The 20,530-nt window shown below is 49.8% G+C and overlaps 4 protein-coding genes and 1 non-coding gene across 5 annotated transcripts; 1 reads left to right on the top strand and 4 right to left on the bottom strand.

Annotated features, from left to right (window-relative positions):
• Positions 1–3,061: 3,061 nt before the first annotated feature.
• On the bottom strand, positions 3,062–3,132 carry QC764_0097890. The gene has a single exon. It is a non-coding gene; the product is annotated as a tRNA-OTHER (tRNA).
• A 3,429-nt stretch (positions 3,133–6,561) lies between these two features.
• Positions 6,562–7,069, bottom strand: QC764_0097880 (uncharacterized protein; the record flags this gene model as incomplete). The annotated part of the gene is made up of 3 exons (XM_062941029.1): positions 6,562–6,667; positions 6,723–6,801; positions 6,865–7,069. The coding sequence occupies 3 exons, from the start codon at positions 7,067–7,069 to the stop codon at positions 6,562–6,564; spliced, it is 390 nt and encodes a 129-aa protein (XP_062797992.1).
• Positions 7,070–7,872: 803 nt separating this feature from the next.
• On the bottom strand, positions 7,873–9,577 carry QC764_0097870 (uncharacterized protein; the record flags this gene model as incomplete). The annotated part of the gene is made up of 9 exons (XM_062941028.1): positions 7,873–8,090; positions 8,141–8,384; positions 8,439–8,534; positions 8,595–8,620; positions 8,723–8,892; positions 8,944–9,155; positions 9,211–9,318; positions 9,376–9,434; positions 9,514–9,577. 9 exons carry the CDS (start codon positions 9,575–9,577, stop codon positions 7,873–7,875), a joined length of 1,197 nt encoding a protein of 398 aa, XP_062797991.1.
• A 2,239-nt stretch (positions 9,578–11,816) lies between these two features.
• On the top strand, positions 11,817–13,842 carry QC764_608110 (uncharacterized protein; the record flags this gene model as incomplete). The annotated part of the gene is made up of 2 exons (XM_062949302.1): positions 11,817–12,497; positions 12,573–13,842. Exons 1-2 carry the CDS (start codon positions 11,962–11,964, stop codon positions 13,840–13,842), a joined length of 1,806 nt encoding a protein of 601 aa, XP_062797990.1. The 5' UTR covers positions 11,817–11,961.
• Positions 13,843–14,505: 663 nt separating this feature from the next.
• On the bottom strand, positions 14,506–16,356 carry QC764_608100 (uncharacterized protein; the record flags this gene model as incomplete). The annotated part of the gene is made up of 2 exons (XM_062949301.1): positions 14,506–16,164; positions 16,261–16,356. 2 exons carry the CDS (start codon positions 16,354–16,356, stop codon positions 14,506–14,508), a joined length of 1,755 nt encoding a protein of 584 aa, XP_062797989.1.
• Positions 16,357–20,530: the final 4,174 nt, after the last annotated feature.

Below are 20,530 nucleotides of genomic sequence, written 5' to 3'. Positions count from 1 at the left end.
GCACAGGAAGTAATGGTGTATTCCATCGATACAGGCGGCAAGATCGAAGAAGTAGGGTTGACGACGTTGGTGGAGATATCGGAGGTCAACAAATACGCCTACTACAATAACGTGGAGAAAGGCGAGAAAAAGGCGGTACCGGTGGAATATCGAGGACACCCAGCCTTCACGGCTAAGCATTTGGAGGGGCTTCCAGAGCGAGGACCGTGGGACCACGAGATCAAGTTAAAAGAAGGAGCTAAGCTACGGCTATTCAAGGTCTACCACACCAACGATAAGCAGAGTGAGGAGCTACGGAAGTACTTAGACGAGAACTTAAAGAGAGGACATATCAGGGAATCCACATCGCCAGCAGGATACCCCGTATTCTTCGTGCCGAAGAAGGACGGTGGTTTGCGACTGTGTGTGGACTACCGGCAGCTAAATAACGAGACGGTGAAAAACAGCTACCCGCTACCGTTGATATCCAGGTTACGGAGTTAATTAGCAGGGGCGCGATACTTCACACGCTTGGATATGCCTGTCGGGTACGCCCATATACGGATCAAAGAAGGAGACGAATGGAAGATAGCGTTTCGCACACCCTATGGTCATTTCGAGTATCTCGTAATACCATTCGGGTTGACTAATGCGCCCGCAACGTTCCAATCTCTCGTTGACCATACTATACGGAAGTACCTCGATAAGACAGCAGTGTGCTATCTCGACGACGTTCTCATCTACTCACGCACTCTGGAGGAGCACAAGCGACACGTACGAGAGATACTCGACGCGCTACACGGAACCGGACTCTCCGTCAACAAGGAGAAGAGCGAGTTCCACGTGCAGAAGACAGTATATCTGGGATATCTAATATCGCCAGGTGAGGTTCGCATGGAACCTGGGAAAATTGCGGCAGTCAAGGACTGGCCTACGCCGCAGTCACAGACACACGTCAGGGAATTCTTAGGCAGGCATTGCGAGGCCACTCAACCACTTGACCAAGAAGGACGTGGAGTTCCGGTGGGGGCAGGAAGAGGAGCAGGCCTTCCAGGAGCTAAAAGAGGCTATTCTAAAGGACCCGGTGCTTAAACTGCCAGACCCCAGTCGACCATTCGAGGTCGAGGCAGATGCATCAGACTATGCCATCGGTGGACAGCTAGGGCAGCGAGACGATGACGGCAAGCTACACCCGGTAGCCTTCTTTTCGAAGAAGCTTAATGGAGCACGTCAAAACTACCCAATCCACGATAAGGAACTACTCGCTATCATCGAAGCGTTCGAGGAGTGGAGGCCATACCTTAGCGGTACTAAGTATGAAGTGCAGGTCTATACGGATCACAAGAATCTGCGGTACTTCACCACCACGAAGGTCCTCAACGCACGGCAGACACGATGGTCAGAGTTTCTCTCGGAATTTAATTTCCAGATCAACTATAAGAAGGGTTCGGAGAACGCCAGGGCAGACGCACTTAGCCGGCGAGCCGACCACCACAAGGATGCACCCAGGGAGTCACCACCACTACTTGAGGAGGCGCCAGATGGTACCCTCAAGTATCCACTGCAGCCGTGGATGGAGTGTTGCGCAGTGTATCGCGAGAAGGCCACTTCCAGCAAATACCAAGGGAAGTTGGGCAACGATATCACAGAGCAATACTGGCAGGAAGAGCTGGAGCCACAGGGCATCCAGAAGGACAGTCAGGGAAGACTGTGGTATAAGAACCGAGCGTACGTGAGGCCAGGTGACAGGACGGCACTGGTGATGGAGATCCACGCATCGAAGCTCGGAGGACACATGGGTATTACTAAGACTATGGAAAAGATTAAGCAGCACTTCGACTGGCTAAGGATCAAGGACGACGTTAAGGAAGCCATCCAGTTATGCCACACGTGCGAAAGAACAAGGGTTGCGAGGCACAAGCCCTATGGATTTCTGGAGCCACTGCCGGTAGCAGAACGGCCATGGAGTTCAGTTACGATGGACTTCATTACCAAATTACTAGAGTCTAAGGACACGGTAACCGGCGTTAAGTACGACAGTATATTGACGGTGGTCGACAGGCTCACCAAGTGGGCATACTTCCTGCCTTACAAGGAGACCTGGTCGGTAGAACAACTGGCGGATGTGGTACTACGGTATGTCATATCAATACACATATGGCCAAAGGAGTTTATTACAGACCGCGATACTAAGTTCGTATCGAAGTTCTGGAGAGCGTTGATGACGAGGCTAGGGGTAGTGAGTAAGGCGTCTTCGGCCTACCACCCTCAGACGGACGGTTAAACGGAACGGCTTAACTAAATCGTAGAACAGTACCTACGGAATTACATTAATTTCGAGCAGGACGATTGGGTTAAACTGTTGCCCACGGCACAGCTGGCATATAATACATCGCCAACTAAGACGACTAAAGCTACACCGTTCTTCGCGAACTTCGGCTACGAGGCAGACCTACGGCAGGGACCTGCGGTTGAGGTGCCCAGGGCTGGGGTCAAGGCAGATAAGATGCACATGCTCTACGGCAAGTTCAAGCAAGAACTGGAGTTTATAAGGGAAAGGATACGGAAATACTATAATACCAGAAGGCTCGAGGGACCTCGCCTTAAAGGGGGGGATATAGTATTCCTTTCCACACGCAATTTACGCACTAAAAGACCTAGTAAAAAGCTGGACCACAGGAGAGTGGGACCATTTAAGGTCAAGAAGAAGTTATCGGAGACGACATTCGAATTAGAGCTACCCAGTACGATGCGTCTACGGTCACACACCTTTCACATCTCACTTCTGGAACCCGCACCACATACAAGTAAGGCCAATACACAGGCAGTGGCGGAGGACGAAGAAGAAGAGTACGATGTGGAAGAAATACTGGATTTACGGTTCAATAGAGGCCAATTGGAGTATTTAGTTAGTTAGTTAGGATATCCGGCTACAGATAACTCGTGGGAACTACAGGCATACCTTAACTGCCCAGATAAGCAAAAAGAATTCCACCAACGATATCCGGACCGACCAAAACCCAAGCAAGCAAAAAGACTCGGCCCCGGCTCACAGCCAGATAGCTGTGAGACGGAGCCAAGAGAACCTCGACGGGAGTCGAACCCGCGCCTTCGACGTAGTGGTCGACGTGCTACATACTACACTACGAGGTTGGAAGGTATAAAGGGGACCAAATACAAGTAGTGCCACGCGCCTCAGGCACCTTGGGAAGAGGAAGGCGCGCTATTAGCGGTATCTGGCGCGGTCAGGAAGGAAGGACCGGCCACGCTAGGACCGAAGGAAAGGTCGGAGGGCCAGTCCAGGCCTAAGGAAGGATCTAGGGCGTGAGGAGACTACGGAACGGTATCCTGGGCGGCGTCCGGCCGCGCAGGAGTACCCGGCGAAGAAGCAGGAGGCGCCGTAGCGGCAGACTGCGCCACCTGGGCATCCTCCTCCTGGATACCCCGCGCGAAGAGGCGCTCTTTACGCACGCGAAGAGAGCGACGTGTTCGTTTTACCCGGATAAGCTGGGTAGTTAGTTGCGAGAGTTGGTCTTTAAGCTCTTATTCCTCACGCTCGAGTCTATCCTGCTTTTCTATCGTTCGGGTCACTGTGGAACGGTCAATTACGGTACAGGAAGAAAAGGAAGATCTACCCACGGGTAGAGCCAATATTAGATCCATCACATGGGATCTTACGGCGCACGCACTCGGCGCACCGTAAGGACCCAGGGGCCATAATGTAAGGGGATTCGGCGGTAAAACAGGTAGAACACGGCATTACGGCAGAACCACGGCGGCGGATTCGGGAGGAAAGGGCAGAGGCCTGTTCAGTCTTATAATGACGTTTCTGCACACGGTTAGACATAATGAAGGTAAGGAGAAAAGGGGAGGAAAAACCTACGATATGGTTAGCAGTGGAAGAAGACTAGGCCGCAGGGGCTTCGGCCTGGAGAGGGAGCATCATGTCACGGTTCTGGAAGACAGTGGGGCCACGAGGGACCAATCAAGACTGGACCGCGCCGTCGAGCAGGGCTCACGGTCCAGAAGGGCAACGGACCAATAAGATGGGGACCGGGGACCGCGGTGGGGCTCACGGTCCACGGTCCGGCATCGGCCAATCAGGAGCGGACCGAGGACCGTCTGTAAGTCAACGGTCCACGGTCCACGGGTCTATATATACGGAGGAACTGGCCGGCGTAGATAGACAGTTCTGTAGTATGCAATTCAAGCTTGTATTTACGGTATCTAGTGTTTACATTGAGACATCTTGTTGTGCACTATTTAGCTGCACCGAGCCACGATTATTCAGAAGTGCCTTCGACCAGTGTCCCTTTCAGAGGTTCTGGATAGGGGTTCGTCACACGTAGCTATACTATAGCTAATTAAGCTAAAGCTCTTTTTTATATAAAAGAAAATAACTATAAAAGTAAAAGAATATATTCGGAAGACCGGTTCGTTAAATTAATTTTCTATTAATACTTAGCTTAATATTATTTTTACTGTTAACCGCCTTTATAGAGGCAATTCTGGGCCTTTATTATATTATTTAGAGTTAATAAAGTACCTTTTCCGGTACTTAGCTATTATTAAAAAGCTATATATTATGCTAGGGGGTTCCGAGTTCTCGGTAAAAAATATAAAGTTTATAGGATTTATAAATACTTTATATATAAATATTTTATTTTAAAGATATTCTACTAGCGGCTATATTGTCTTTATAGTTAGTAGGCTAATATTATAGAAAAGTAAAAAGTAAACCTTCGTTACTTTAAGTATAACGGAAGTAAAGTTTACTAACCTAATGCCTATAGGGTATTTACTATAGTAGGTATTAAAGATATTAGAAGACTATAGTATACTATAGCTAAGGCTATATATATTATATACCGATAATAAAAACGCCGAAATTATAATTCTAAACCCTTAGAATATCGTTAGGACCCGGTATATCGATATACGGTATAAGTAGGTAGGTAAATAAGTAAAGAAAGGAAGATTTAATATTTAATATATTTCTAGGTTAGAAATACCGGCGGATAGATTTATAAAGATACTATAAAGGGAGAAGCATATAAAGTTTATATAGCTATTAGGAATACGAGATTTTCCGGTTTAAAATATACAGGAAAACGTATATTTATATAGGAAAAAGGCCACTAGGGCATTAGGCAAAGGAGTTAAAGGAAGTAAGAAAAATCTGGGCGTATATTGGCCTTCGGAGGATATTAACGATAGCTTCGTTTTGGACGGCGGTGTGCTGTCTGTGGGGGGGTATGGGGCACCAAAGGGCCCAGGTTTTCCCAGACCCACACCGGTTTGCTCTTGGGGCTGGATTTTCTTACTGTTTTCTTTTAAACCAACAACCAACTACTGTAATACTAATTTGCTTACCAATTTTGGCCATTTTTTGGCCTCATTTTCGCCGCCGGTGACTTTCCTAGGTCGCCAGCCCAACACCTTGTCTGTCAAAGCTTTTAAATAGCAATCTTAATTGGGGGTTTCGCTGACAGTCCCTGTTCTGGAATGTCCTTGCTCAGGCATTCCCAACGTCATTTTCTACATTCTGACTACCTTTCTGATATAACGGACATATTTTGATGCCAGGCGTACAAGCGAGTGTGCGTCGACTTTCTCCCATGACACTGGAAGAATGTACACTACTTAGACGGAGTTAAGTGGAGGTAAGAGCCTTCCCGGAATGTGACACTGCCAACCAGAACTCGTTGTGCTGACTTGGTTAAAAGCCGAGATATTACGGGGCGAAATCGTACTATACTACAAACACGAGGGATGATTGCTAATGTTGAAGCAAATAACAGGGATGAAGGCTTTGCCGGGTCATTCGCACGAGTGAGGGGTGAAAGTTCTTGGACTAAAAGGGACATGTGATGTAGCTTATGGTGACTTCTTTTCGATGTATGTTGACAAGAATTAAAGGTGTGCATGTAGCGGCCATGTCCAAAGAATATAGTGAGCGTGTGTTTTCAACCTACCCGTTATACCTGCCGACTGCGTCGTTTCCGAGCCACGCTAAGTCGATGGGCGTGAGGTCTAAGGAAGAGTGGGAAGCACTACAGGGAGTTGGTCAAGAAACTGTCGGCGGATTCCCATATCTGGGCAGGTCATTGCTGCATCCTGCTTACCTTACTTCGCGTTGCTGGAATAGGAGGTAACGAGACAGTCAGCTTTCTGAGGGTGGTAGTAGACACCGGATACTCAAGAAAATTTGCAGGAGCGAAGAAAGTTCAGTTCATCATGTTATTTGAACCTGAAAAGTGTTTCTGGTAGGTACAAAAGCTTTCCAACATGACCATAGAAAGTCAAGGAAAAGGTCGACCGGCTGTCAGGCAAGGAAACGGGAATAGTGGACATGGCCGGCTTCATGCCCTTCCCATCACCCCCCTTGAGTCGGTTAAAGAAAGAGAAGAGAACGACTGTTGTTGTCCACCATGCCACCCCTTTGTCTTCACATCTTCACGCCCAGTAGTTTGGTCATCCTCGTTTTCTGCTGGTAGATCTATTCTTTCGCCGTAAGAGCAGCGATGTTAAGATCCTGACCAGTCCTGGTCTTGGATAGACCGTAACCACGCCACGTTGAATTTAGCCGCACCTGATGGAGCTAATGCGATCATTGAAGTACCCGTCGCCGTCACCGAGATTGTCGTCCACCTGGTTGGCGTATGAACGGCCACTGCAGCTGCCATGTCTGAATGTCTTTTGTTAGAGCTGTAGGCAGGGATGGCAAGACGGGAGTTACTTACTCGAACCACACGCAGCGGAACTGTCTGTCCTGGTTGATGATGGTGCTGATCCTGTCGTTCCAGGCTGCGGGGACGTTATCTAAGTGAGAGAATCAACATGTCAGCATTGCCCAGCACAGTCAGAAGTTGGTGTCAAACTCACAGCATTGACCGAGAGGAGCGTTAAACGTGGTGCAGGCACCTTGGCTGCGGATGTGCTCGCAGGCGAACACCCTGACGCTGATCTGGCGGTCGACAAGAGCGGGCTGCTCAGCCTCGGCCATCGGCGAGGCACCAGGAGCTGGAGCTGCGCTGGCGGAGAAGACTCCGAGGGCGAGCAGAGTGATGATACTCTTGAGGTTTAACATCTTTTCCTGGGCTTTTGAAGACTGTGGGCGATGCGGTTGTGAAGACAGAAGTCAAGGCTGCGATGATGAACTGAATTGACAAGATCTGATGGGGTTGGCAGTCCCCTTTTATAATACGTCAAGACTGTGCCTTAGGCAACCTCCTTCGACGAACCCAACCCAACCTCTCACCCTTGCCTGCCGAATAATCGTCCTTCTCACATACCTGGGTGCGTGCTATCGGCTATTGATTGAACCGGCAACCTTGAGAGTTGTGGCTTTGCTGTGCTGAGGGCTCTTCGGGCATCTCATTTGGGCTCGTGAAGTTTTAACCGAAATGTCTGGTCGCATGGATCTAGATCCTTACCGTATTCCCCAAGGAGATTGTGTTCGGCCCCGGCTTCAATGTTACCTGGTACCTATGTTCGATTCGCACCCCGCGGCGACCAAAATCACAAAATGCCAGGCCAGGCGTCTAATGCGAGGGGGCGTTCTAAGTCCGAGTTTCTCTCATGCGAGGGCCTTTTTTTGCGAAGGCTTCTCAATCAAGAGTGTTTACCTTATTTCGACGGCTCTAAAGCCGAGTGTTCGACTAGCTCTTAGTAAGATGAGCATCACCGACTTATCTGTAAGTGCCTTATGACGTATCTTGTCATACCTTCGCATTCACTTGACCTTTGGACAGTGGCAAGAAGTCATGGAACTAGGTATTTGCTTTTCCCCATTTGAACAAACTCCCTCATAGTCTGTCCATAGTTGGCATGAAGATGACAAGATATTCAGTTGGCAAAATCAGGTATCTTCCCGAATCTGACTTGTCATCATCAACGAGAAATAAACATGTCATCGAAGCCGATCACCTCCCACATCTTCGTCTCGGTGTTCAAAGTCAGGTTGGTCCCCGTGGTGGTTCCCCTCTTTGCAAACCCAGCCTCTACCTTTCCGCCAGCAACAGGGCGAGAGAGTTTGTTCTCTCCCGCGAGAACAGTCAAATTCGCCGGGAGTAGTTCCCAAGGATTTCTCGTTGCGACAATGGGAGATCCTGCACATGTCAGCCGTTGGATTTGCCAAGAGTATTGATGTTGCACGTACCAAAGAACCCAGCCGTCACCTTGTCCTTTTGAACAGACAGGACGAAATATCCCCTGCAGTACCCCTCGTGCCATTGGAGAACGTCTGTATCTCTAACTCTATTTCGAGCGTAGGTGTTGGCAGCACTGATTGGACCAGCCCGGCCGCTTGAGCTGACCGCTATACCGGCAAACTCTACACCCAGTGATCCAGACCCAGTGGTAGGGTTGTAGTCAGACTGGCCCAGCCATGTAACATCGGCGACCTGATCGAATGTCAATATTGGACCATAGGGCGCGGTAGGATGGAATGGACTAACCCAGTTGCGGTGGCTGTCACCGGCGAGGAAGACATTGTTGTCAATGCTATTGTCGATCAGAGTCTGCAGAGTACGGTTGCGGTTGGCGGTATATCCCTGTCACCGCCACTGTCAGTAACACAACAGTGTGATTGTTTTCCAGAAGGAGATACTCACCCCCCAAGTGTCAGTCCCGGCTCCATCTGCACCCGAGAAGATAACTTAGCTGCCTATAATCCTCCACTTGGCACCTCTGTTCTTGGACTCTTTCAACGTACGATAGAACCAGTTCTCTTATCTGCCACCCATGAGAGAGCGGGAGGCCTCATCGCGGATGAGCTCAATGTAAGCATCGTTCCAGCCCAGGGAAGTGATACTGCGGTCGTAGTTTCTCGTGTCGAGAATGATAAGATCTGCCAGGCTGCCCAGTTCAAAAGACCGCCAGATGGGGAGGTTGTCGTCCAGGTCTACTTGTCTGTTATCCTAATTAGCGCACGCTCAACGAACATTGAAGGTGTGTTTCTACCTGATGGGCATCCACTTAAAGTAGGCCCTGATAGTATTTATCTTTCTCTGATCGACACTGACCATCCGACCACCTTGACGGAACGAAGCCTCGGTGTTATTCAGCGCACTGAAACCATCTCTGTAGCCGTTGTTTGCTACCTCGTGATCATCCCAGGTAGGAATCCAGGGGTGGCTCGCTGCTAAGAGCTGGAGGTTTAGGTCGGTGTGGTACTAAGTCCTTTCATCAGTTATGTTAAAGACGGTAACAGGCAGCAGTGATACGTACCTGGCCATAGCGAGTCCGGTAGTCACCCAACGTAAAAGTTATACGCGGGGGATCATGCGCCCTCTCGCCCCCACCAGCGCTTTCGTAGAGGTAATCTCCAAGATGGATCTGGCACTCGTCAGTACCTATGTTTCTTTTCGCTTCGAATGCCACCCCGATACTAACTATGTAGTCCAATCCTCCCTTTCTCGCAATATTCCCATACGCGTTAAAGTATCCGTTTACTATCAATGGTAATTAGCCTCTTTTCATCTTCATTCACTCCTAGCTTAATATAAATAAAGCCAAAGAATTATTACTCACGAAAGATGCTACAACTAAATACCGCCAACTTAACCTCGCTAACATTATTATTTTTATCAGGCATCGTCTTTATTTTCCTAATCCCGCTCTTCTTGTCCGACCCACAGATAGTAAACTGGTAATTATACTCATATAGTCGATATCGCTTATAGTATACGCCCTACCACTGGCAACCACTATCTTATTCACTTAACGCTTCCACTTAGTGGTATTGGACGATGTGGTAGGCCAAGCAGCCCAATTAACAACCGTGGTCTAAATATCTATCGGGGCGTCTTACTTTCTAAAGGACTACTAGGGGGAGAGTTACCTAGAGTTCAAGCTTAATCGGTTCCTAGATTTAACTAATAAGGAAGAAAAAACGATTAAAGTGGCTTACTAGCTGTTTATGGGCAGGTTATATCTCTGCCCGGGTAGGCACTTTGCTTTGGCGGAAATAATAGTTATAATAATGACTTTACTTATTGGGTTTAAGGTGGGGAGTTTAGATGGGAGGGGGGAGTGGAGGGGGCCAGAGAGGGGGACAGCGAATATTATTGATACTACTACTAAGCCGAAGGATTATAGTGTGGGTTTTAGGGTGAAGGTTAAGAGGAGGGAGGGGTGGGAAGATGTTATTTAGGAGTATAAGTTTTAGGGTTTGGGATATCTAAGGTTGTGGTATTATTATTATTAAAGCAAGGGAGGTTGTGGCTGATTTAGAGTTTTCGACACGCTTTTTTTACTCTCATTCACTTTGTTAAGTGGCCATCAATCTTGGCGGACGAGCCGTTGTAGAAACAAACTTCGAGCCCATTTGAGCCACGAATCCTCGCCAGGGGCAAGTGGGTCTAAAGAACAAACTTTTAAATGGGTGTTATAAATAGACATCTGTCCTTCACTTACATCTCTTTTTTTTAAATTATTTTTTTTTGCACACCCAACCTCAGAGCAGCAACATCATTTAGTCTACTTTACCTTACAACAATACTAAAACATTTCCTCGTTTCCCTTAGCTACCCTATAAGCTCCGGCACATAATCTGGGAATTCGCCATCCGGCCAGTCGTACCTAGAGCCCACACTTTCACCATCTCCGACAGCAACAGCAGCATCTCCGATAATTCTAAAGAATATAAAGGTCATCCCTCTATCTACCAGCCGCGTTATGCTCAAACTCCAGTAACAAAACAATAGGCAAATAACATCTCGTCAACCTACCTTGTCGATAGCGGACTATAGATAGCGTACAGAGAATCAAGAACAATTATAGAACGAAAACTACTACAGCGAAACGATCGCCTAATCGTATTCTAGAACGAGTCGAGTAATGGGCCCTCACCTCTTAACCCAGAACCCTCTACAAAACGCCAAATCGCCCTCTTCCCCGCCCAAAATCTCATCATCCTCGAGTCTCGGCTTTTCACCCTTTACGATAGACGGTGCAGCAGGGGTCTCTCAATTGGGATTTGCCCACTTACCGCCAGTCAAAGCTACTGTCGTGCACTTTCTAGTCAGCAATGAAGAATATAACGGGAAGGGCAGAACGACACATTACTATAAAGTACGATCCTGCCTGGGACTCGATATCACTTCACTGGGGGGAGATTAGCGCGTTTGTGGACCTATTGCTGGTCCCATCAGTCGACAACTTGGAGGCTGGGCCAACCCATCTATGGTTCATCGACTACCGCCTTCAAAGAAGAAACCGCGTCCCAACCGGGAAGCAACGCCAAAAAGAGACTAAAAGCGAGGAGCCAAGAGTGTATTATGGTGATGGCTGGCGCTACGTGGAGGTGTCTGATCAGGATAAGGGATAGTCTGGAGATGGAGAGTGGAATGATGCAGTTGGGACCAACCGCTGGCACCCATTCAACAATACGCCGATGTTCTCTAGGAATGGAGTGCGTGGCTGCGTCAAACGGGCAAAGGCGTTACTTTACAAGGATGAGAAGTATGTTGACCGACTCAACATTGGTATTCTGGCTGGTGAAGCCTTCTAGATATCGCCAGGTTATAGACAAGAAAGGTGGATAGGCGTTTGAAGGGCAAAGATTTGGAAGGGCTTTATAGAATAGGGGTTGGCTATTTCATAGAATAGAGGTGTAGTTTCAGTAGCAAAATTACCTGGATTTCTCTTTATCATTACTATCTATCTGGTGAGGGTGTACCGCCTCGAGGTTTCATTCGTCGAGTCACCTATCCCGCGTCTATGCTGCGAAACAATGGCCCCCTAAGCGCGGAAAGAATTCTGAATACTGCCTTAGTGGGTGCCTTGTTTGCCTTGTCCATGCGACCCCGCAGTTCGCACACCAGACATATAGCGCGGCGAGTTCGCTTGGTTTTTTTGCTACCAATCTACTGAGATATTAGCATTCTATATAGCCACCCATGGTACATATCACTACTTCTCTTGCATTAAACAGCACACAGAAGCGCATCCCAGCGTCTGCTTACTTTTTCTAGCATTATGGCCGAAGTTGTAGGGCTGGTGGTCGCCGCCAACTCTTTAGCTAAGACTTGTTCGACTGTTTGGAAACTTATGAAGCTAATGGTTAAAATAGGCCGAGAGGCCCCGGGAGCCGTAGAGGAGGAGATCAGAAGCTACCGCCTCATGTTGAAGACATGTTTCACCGCTGTTCAATCTGCGCAAATCTCTCTTGAGGCGCGCTGGTCAGACGAAGAGTCCTCTTGTACGCCCGCGATGAAGTACTTGAGGAAAAACAATTTCCTGCGTGACATCGAACGTCTCGCTCGAGAAATACGACGCAAGATGGCGGATCTTTTTGAGAGGACCGCGGAACTCCCAAGTAGTTGGCAGTTGTGGGTCAATTACAAATGGCATCGACTCAAACCGGACTTCACTGCTCTTTTACCATTCATGGAAACACTCAAGTCGGACCTGGTATTGGCCCAGAGTACCTTGAAGCTTGAGTCGCTCTATACAAGACAGTCTAAGGGACAAAAATCTCCAACAGGGGAGATGACGTTCATCATGGCAGAAATGTATGTATCACCTACCCATCTCTTCCTCTCCAGCTTCAAAGGGAGTTACATAGCAAGGAAGCTGAGCGATGATAGCAAAGAAATAAAACATGATATGGCTCAGTTTGTCGATATGCTCCATGACCTCCAATATCAACGCCACATCAGTATTGAAGGAAAAAGCGGGACAGTTGACCAGAACTCGGTCCTGGCATATCTCGCAGATTCAATGATCAAAACGGGCGTAGTACCCGCGTCCCCTCCGCCACGAGACTACAAGATTCCCAAGCAACTGGACCTCAATCTTCGCCGCCGATCACGACGGCGGCGACACTCTACTCGTGATCAATATCGTTACCGATATGGAGAGATATCGCCACCCTCATCGCAGCCATCGACACTACTTTCCTCAGAGCCAGCAACGCTACCCTCGTCGGAGCCAACAACTCCAAGCTCAACCGGCCCTGGGGAGATATCCCCTTGGAGACAAGTAGCACCTCGGCTGAACTCTTCACCATCCCGCAGCAGATCTTCACCAATCTCAGCGAGTAAAGAAGTATCTCATCCCCTCAAATACGTCGCTTTTGACAGGCCAGACTCAGTAACGCGACGGCGGAAGGACTACAGCTCCAGCGTTAACAATGACCTGGCTCCTCGAATGAACGTGAAATCCAGCACGTTACTGCCAGTGGAACAGAAGAACAAGATAACCACAATGCATGGGAAGTACAAGATAAAAGCAGTGGAAGAGAATCCCACGCCACCATCAGTAGAGGAGAAACCCAAAACAACAGCAGCAGAAGAGAAATCGAAAACCGTACCCTGCTCCTCAGGCTCCACCCCGACAAGGCTACAATTCGAACTGGATTCCCCCCACACCCGAATCCTCGCCTCTCGCCACCGCGCCAATAAACCTATCTCTGGTCACATTGGCAGCCACACCAAAGCATACTGGCCCCAGGATGCACACCTCCACCCGGCTGGCAACGTGAACATCATCTCTGCTGACACAGCAATGAAGTTGGGTTGGGAACCGCCTGTTAGTGAGATTAGTAGGACGCTGTACACCTCCTATGGAAAGAATGGACGGACCGAGGTGTATGGGACTATTGCGATGGAATTCGTGATCCCCGGGATGGTGGAGCTTCGGGATAGTTTTGATTTCACAGTGTGCGGGGGGCTTTTGGAAGGGTATGAGGTAGTTTTGGGGATGGATGTGCAGCAGTGGTTGATGCGGAGGGGGGAGGAACAAGAGATGGGGATGAGGGTGAAGGGGGTGAGGGATGAGGATAGGGATGTGAGTAAGACGGTCTCGGACGGGGAAGGGAAAAGACACAGAGGTTCAAGGATAAGGGGTCAGGGGTAGGTCAGGGGCAAAGAGGCATTTTCACTATTTAGGGTACTGTTAGAGTTTGGGGAAGATACAACAAGCTTGCGTAACGAGGCTAAGATACCCGGTAGATAGGTGTATTAATTATTACCCAAGCACGCCAGCCCGTCTGGGATTCACCGTCCCTTCGCCATTGAAAAGTACCTAGGTACCTAGGCAAACTCAACAAATTCCCATACAAACAAATGCATTTCACCTCCTTCCTTACGTCCAGGGTGGGCAACAAGGCAAGTCAAGTCAAGTATAGGATCAAACTTGGCTTGACTTGCCCATACTTACTTTTTACTTACTTGAAGTCATATTAAACTTGACTTGTAAGTAATACTTGTCAAGCCCGAAGGAATTTTTCCGGTCCGATCTTAGCACGTATGGTGGAGCCGGAACTTTAGTTCCGGAACTTCCGGTACCCCTTACCGAGACTCAGGGGCACCCGGTATCACGGCTTTTAGGGGCTTCAAAAACGCCGATACTTGGCAAGTTATCAAGTCAAGCCAATAAAAAGACTTGCTTTGGCTTGACCAATATTAGGCCTTACTTGACTGACTTACTTACTTAACTTAACCGTCAAGTAAGTAACTACTTGACTTATTGCCCACCCTGCTTACGTCTACCTCTCCGAGGTTGAAGCATAGATTTCCATCAAACGCCATCGAACCGCCGCAGCAACATCTCCAGCGGCCTCAAAACCATGCGCTCAAACATCTCGTCAACAGAAGCAGGATCAGCATCTTCCCCGTTGCCACTCAGCTCACCAGACAAACAAGCCCTCACTGCTGAGGAATACAACGACCCAAGCGTTCCCTCCAACACAGGAACCAAGTCATCAAGAATTTGACTCCTCATCTTATCTCGAGAGAGGGTGTAATCCTGCACAAAGAACCGTCCCAGCCGTTTCCACATGCCAATCTCCAACAACACGAGACCCAAACTGTAATAGTCGTATTCAGGGAGGAATCCCGGGGATGTCCGGTCATCCACAGCGTCAGCACCCGCGTAGTCAGGGTGGCGGTACGGAAAGACACCAGGCTGGGCATGCATCTTGTTAGAATATCCCGCGTTCTCGGGCCGGCTGTGCGAGAACCCAATCAGATATGGTTTTCCCAGAACGAGCTTGCTAAATGGGGGGTCAGTTGCTCTGCGGACCGAGGAGGAGAGAGAGGGAAGGGCGGTGTCGTCGTAGAAGAAGAGGAGGACGTTGTAAGAGGAGATGCTCTTGTGCCACCACTGGATCTTATGGAATTCGAAGACTGCAGCGGCAAGGTCGCGCGCGAGACGAAGTCGCTCGTCAATACTGATGTAGAGACCAAGGGTGGAGTTAACTGAGGATCCCTGGAAAATTCCGAGGATCTCGGCAAGGTGGCGGACTCGGGGCGGACGGCTGGGATCTACTGCGTCAGGGGCTTGCGGGTACCGGTAAAGCAGCTTGATGTGCATCTGCTCAGTGTCGTGGCATATCCCCGCACAAGTGAGGGCACCGAGCCGTGAAGCCTGGGAGGCGGGCAGGCTGAGAACTGATTCGAGGCTGGAAAAGAGACGCTCGCTCATATCTGCGCTGTTGTAGTCGTCCCTGGCGATCTCGAGTTCTTCGACGATGACGGGGATTTTGATGGCGTTGCTTCCTTCTCCCTGGTCCAGCTCTGCAAAGCGGAAACTACGCACTTCCTGGGACTCTTTCTCTTCTTTGTCGATGGGTTCCTCTTCCTCCAATGATTCAACGTCGCTGAGGTCATCGTTTGAACTTAAGTCGCTTCCCTCTGGGTCTTCTTCCGTACGCACCACCCCCCCCTTTTTGACACCTTCCTCTAGCCCCTCCAACACCTTCCGCGATATGAGTGTCAAATGCTCCCGGTTGATCCTTGGAACTGAACTGCTTGATCTTGCCATCAACTTTGCCACGTTGGCAGCGCAAAGCAACAGCAACTTGACGTTATCAACAGGTTTGGTCCCATCAGTGTGTGTCGTTCCTGCGGTCACGGTTTGCTCTCCTTTGGCAGCATCTGGAGTCGTACTGTAAATCTCTGTAACCCGTGGCATGACCTTCAGCTCGGCCGTTGTCCGCACACTCTTCCTTGCCCCAGAGCTCAGCCAGGCAAGCAGCTCCCCATTGAGACGCCTCAACCGTGCAAACAGTGGCGTGTCCTCCCGAGCGGCCTTGGCGAGAAGCCGAAACTCCTCCCGAATCGCGCAAACTGTGTCGTACACTTGCGCAAAGCCCGCGTCCGAGTCCAGGAACTGCCTCCCAAGCGTAGCAGCAGACAATCCGTCAATCCTCGCCAGCCACTCCAAAAACACCTGTCTCTCTACAGCATACTCCAACCGCATCAACCTCCTAGAACTCCCTTCCTCCACCCCCTCACCCCCTTCTTCCTCGGCCGGAAAGCTTCTCAACTGCACCTCAATCGGCTCCGCGACCTTCCTAATCGCCACACACCTCAGTCCTCTCAAAACCCTCCCCGCAATCGGCCTCTCCCCCTTCTCAATAGCCAACATTCTCTCTACAAGCCTCACCCACCCCCTCTCCGCCTCCCCCTCAACCCTCTCGCTCCCCTCCAACCACCCGTCTCCTCCCAACCACTCCACCACCCCCTCATTCCTCCCTCCCCTCCCATCATGAAACGCCCTCCTCACAACAGTAACATATCCCCCCTTTACCTTGACCTTGGTCTTCCTCCTCTCGCCAAAATTCTCCACCTGTTCCGGTCCCCCCTTAACCCACGCCAAAACAACCGCAAAAATCCCCCCCAGCGACCAGATGTCGGCCTCTCGCCCGCTCCCCCGAATAGGCGCCCCTTCGGCCTCGTAATCCCTCCGCTCGGGCGCTTCAAAGTTGGCATCCCTGCTCGTTTCCCTGTCCTCGATATCCTCGGGGGGGGGTGGAGCCAATTCTGGAAAGCCCAAAGTCGGCAAGGAGGAATTTCCCGTCCGAGGTGATGAGCACGTTGGCGGGCTTGAGGTCGTGGTGGCACCCGAGCAGGGACAGGTTCAAGTCGTCGGATGTGAAGGAGTGGAGGGTTTCGAGGGCGGAGGTGAGGCCGCAGAGGGATAGGAGGATGGTTTCCTCTGCGCCAGAATTTTCATGGCTGAAGGGGGGAGGGCAGGACGGGGAGGAGCGAGGGATCCGAAGGAGGCGAGAGAGGTCGTGGTGGGTTGCTTTGGGGAAGAGAAATGTGTGGGTTAGATTCTGGGTGTAGGAGCCGAGGAGGTGTAGGATGGAGGGGTGGTGCGTTTGGTTGAGGAGGCGTAGGCACCGGATTTCGGATTTGAGAGCGGGATTGGCGGATGAGGAGGAGCAGGACTTGAGGATTTTGCGAACGACTGTTAGGCCCTGGAACGTTGTCAGCATGGGCGGCACTGAGATAGGATGGCAGGGATGCTTAGAAGTTGCCAACCTGTGATTCTGGGTCGCCATAGTGGGTGGGAGGGAGTTTGGAATCGATGACGATGCCAAAGTTCCCGCGGGCATCGGGAGTTTCAGCAGGACTCTTGAGGAATGGAAGCCGGATTTCAGGCTGGTATGTGCGATGCGGTAACGTACATTATCAGCGAGTGACCCATATCAGCGAGTGACCCACCTCCCACCACACCCTAACAAACCATCCTCAATTATACCACATCAACATAAGGAATTAACTATAATTACATCAGAAACAGCTGAATCAGATGCTTCTGCAGCCTCCTGGCAAGTGCGCGCATTATGGCCAGGCTTGCCGCACACACTACAGCACCGAACCTTCGTACGAGCCCCCCTGCATTACTACTTTCCGGCTGCGTTTCTTACACTCCCTCCCTATCCACGGCCTTCTGATCCAGTAGATCCTGTGCCTCTTGTACAGTAAGTAACCCTCCAAGCCTTACGCGTGTTTTTTTAGCTCTCCGGCGTTTGCTTAATGCCTCATTGGCCTTACGGAGCGACGAGACCTCTGCACGAAGGAGAGCCACCTAGTGCATTATAGCTATTGTACCCTTAGTAAGCTGGTCTACCGCAGCCAACATTAAAGTCGGAGAGCTATTTTGATGGTTAGCAATGCGAGTCTTAATAAGCGTTGACTGTGAATTGGCTTCTCGAGGGTTGTATGGTGTTTGGGAGACCTAAGGTTATGCAGTGCCGGGCCGTGAGTTTGGAGGTGTTAGCGTACAAAGCTTTACATCTAGCTTAAAAGCACCTTCTCTGGATCGTATGGTATAAGGCCAGCACCTGCAAAGCCACCCTGTATATTCTTCTCCGTTATAGAGGCGTAGAAGGCCTCGCGGAAGGCATAGAGGAACTCGAGCTTGCTTACGTGGTTGATATACATACGCATTAAGTCCTCGATCTGGCGGCCGTACGCCTATTTTAGCGGCCCAAAGCAGCCAACATCGAGTAGCTGGAGGAAGTGGGAGGAATATAGAGGCATGTAGAGCGTAATAATGTTATTCTGCTGGCAGTAGCGCTCGAATTCGGTCGAGTAGTGGCTTTCGTGGCCGTTAAGGATTAATAACCGGTATTTGCCCTTTATACGGGACGCTATATAATGGTCGAAGTGTTTAATCAATCTAGGCCTACCGCATTGGTAGTCCAGCCATTATCGGTAGTTGCGATGCGCCAGGTAGACGGTAGGTTGCACTCGGTATACCAGTTGGCAAGGTGGTACTGCGCGGCTAAGATAATGAAAGGAGGGATGGCCCAGCCGAGGGCATTAACTCCCTGGATTACCGTTGCCCATTCGCGGTTGCCAGGCTGGGCCAGTTTCGCCTTGCTAAGGCCGTCTGAGGTCGTAACTACCATACCCGCGAAGATAATACCCATCATAAACCCAGTCTCGTCGAAGTTGTAGATATCGTTATCTACAATACCGTACTTGGCCTTAGTGTTCCGTATAAGCGCGAACCACTCGCTAATAACTTTTGGATCCTCGCATTTGGCCCTCTGGTAGTCGTATTTACGCGTAAAAAGCGTACGGAGCTCTGGTTGGCGTTTAACAAATCGATGTACCCAGAGCTTACCGACAGGGGCGCATCGCGTACGCGTAGCAGTTGGTTGGCCATATCTTCCACACCACGCAATCTGGGTGGAAAAGCTCGCGCACATAGCTCAATAATGTATTGGACAATAGCCTCCTCTTCTGATTGAGTGAGCTTCTTCGAATTAGGTGTTATATCGCGTCGTGCAGGCTTGCCGATGCGGCGACGCCCTAGTGTTTTACGGTCGACTCCGTAAATTTTAGTTGCAGCTCGTTCGCTTAGATTCTCGTCATTTTGAAGAGCTTGGAGGGCTAAGATTATCTGGCTTTCGTTTGAAGTAGTGGGCATTTTGGATGGTAGAGGAAAGTTGTTGTGAAGTGCAAAGATGTCGCGTCGCGTAGAAAGTGGGTCACTCGCTGATATGGGTCACTCGCTGATAATGTACGTTATACCTTCGGGAAAGCTGGGAACGTAAAAGGTGTACTGCGTTTTGCAGAAGTCTGTGGCTATTGCGGAGAGTGCACTGGGTAGATCTGTCTCTTTGAAGGGAAGTTTACGGTCTGGGCCGCTCTTGGTGACTTCCCCTTCATAGAAGACGCGGATAAAGTCTGGATGGCCCATCATGACCAGGGTGGCAAATGTCATTAACCCGCTGGCTCGGATTTGGTGAGCAAGAGGGTGCTGTTCGTGGTCTTCGATCGATCCGGCCTTGAGGGCCGTTTTGATCTTTTCAATGGTAAGGAGGTCGAGCAGCCAGGAGAATGGAACGAAATCATGGTTCTCGACGTTGGTTCTTCTTCGAGAACAGATTTCCTCCTGGAGACGATGAACAGCCTTGAGTTGCGGCATCGCAGCTGTGACATTCCTAATATTCGTACTTGATCGTGCAAAAGAAATAATCTTCCAATGAGAGAAGCCGGAGAGTTGATTTGATAGCCGAGCTATGACAACGTTTCAATTCCAACTACTCCGTCACTGTACTGAGAACGCTCTTAATTTCGTCCTAGCTGGATGTCAGTCGAAGGCTCCTTGTTGTTATTTTCCAAGGGCCTAAAAATGCCCAAACACTTGCCTTGGTCAGCTTGCGAGGAACGGTAAGAATAGTATAGTCTTCGCCGTCTATGGGCTGCAGGTTTTGTCAGCACAACGATAAGGGATGCTTAGCAAAGATGGCAGAGACCTACTTCAACCTCGCAGTCAACGCCTGGGAAAAGCTCGGCCAACTTGTCAGAAAGCCTCTTCAAGTCGAGGTACTGGCTCTCGACGGTTTGCTTGATGAGCTTCACCGCCATCTCAATGCCTGGTTGGGCAAGCCTCTGTTTGGAAGAGGCACACAAGAGTTTGGTGTTCAAGGGAGGAAAGGAAGGGAACCAATGCGACTCAAATGCGGAGTTGACACTTTCGGAACACTTTAAGGGGTCGATGTCTTGGAGGACAAGGAGGGGATTGAGAACCGAAGGGTGATGCTTTTGGTATATGTTTCTTCTTTTCTACTAGTTTTCCATGGATCACTCGTGAGTTCTTGGATCAATTCTCAAACCCCTCTGTAAGCACCCACGGGTACATGTTACAATAAGTGTGGGTAACTTCTGCAACTTGGCGGACGGGGATGCTTTACCTGTTCACGCTGAATGAGGGCATGGTTGGTATGACACACGCCATCTGAGTCACACGGGTGAGATAGTGTGCTAAGAGTGCCTAGGCACCTATTTCGTGCTCGATT

The sequence above is a fragment of the Podospora pseudoanserina genome, chromosome 6, assembly GCF_035222485.1.
Source record: "Podospora pseudoanserina strain CBS 124.78 chromosome 6, whole genome shotgun sequence".
NCBI lineage: Eukaryota > Fungi > Ascomycota > Sordariomycetes > Sordariales > Podosporaceae > Podospora > Podospora pseudoanserina.
Note: the sequence above shows the minus strand (reverse complement) of the source record. Positions and strands in the feature narration are given on the sequence as shown.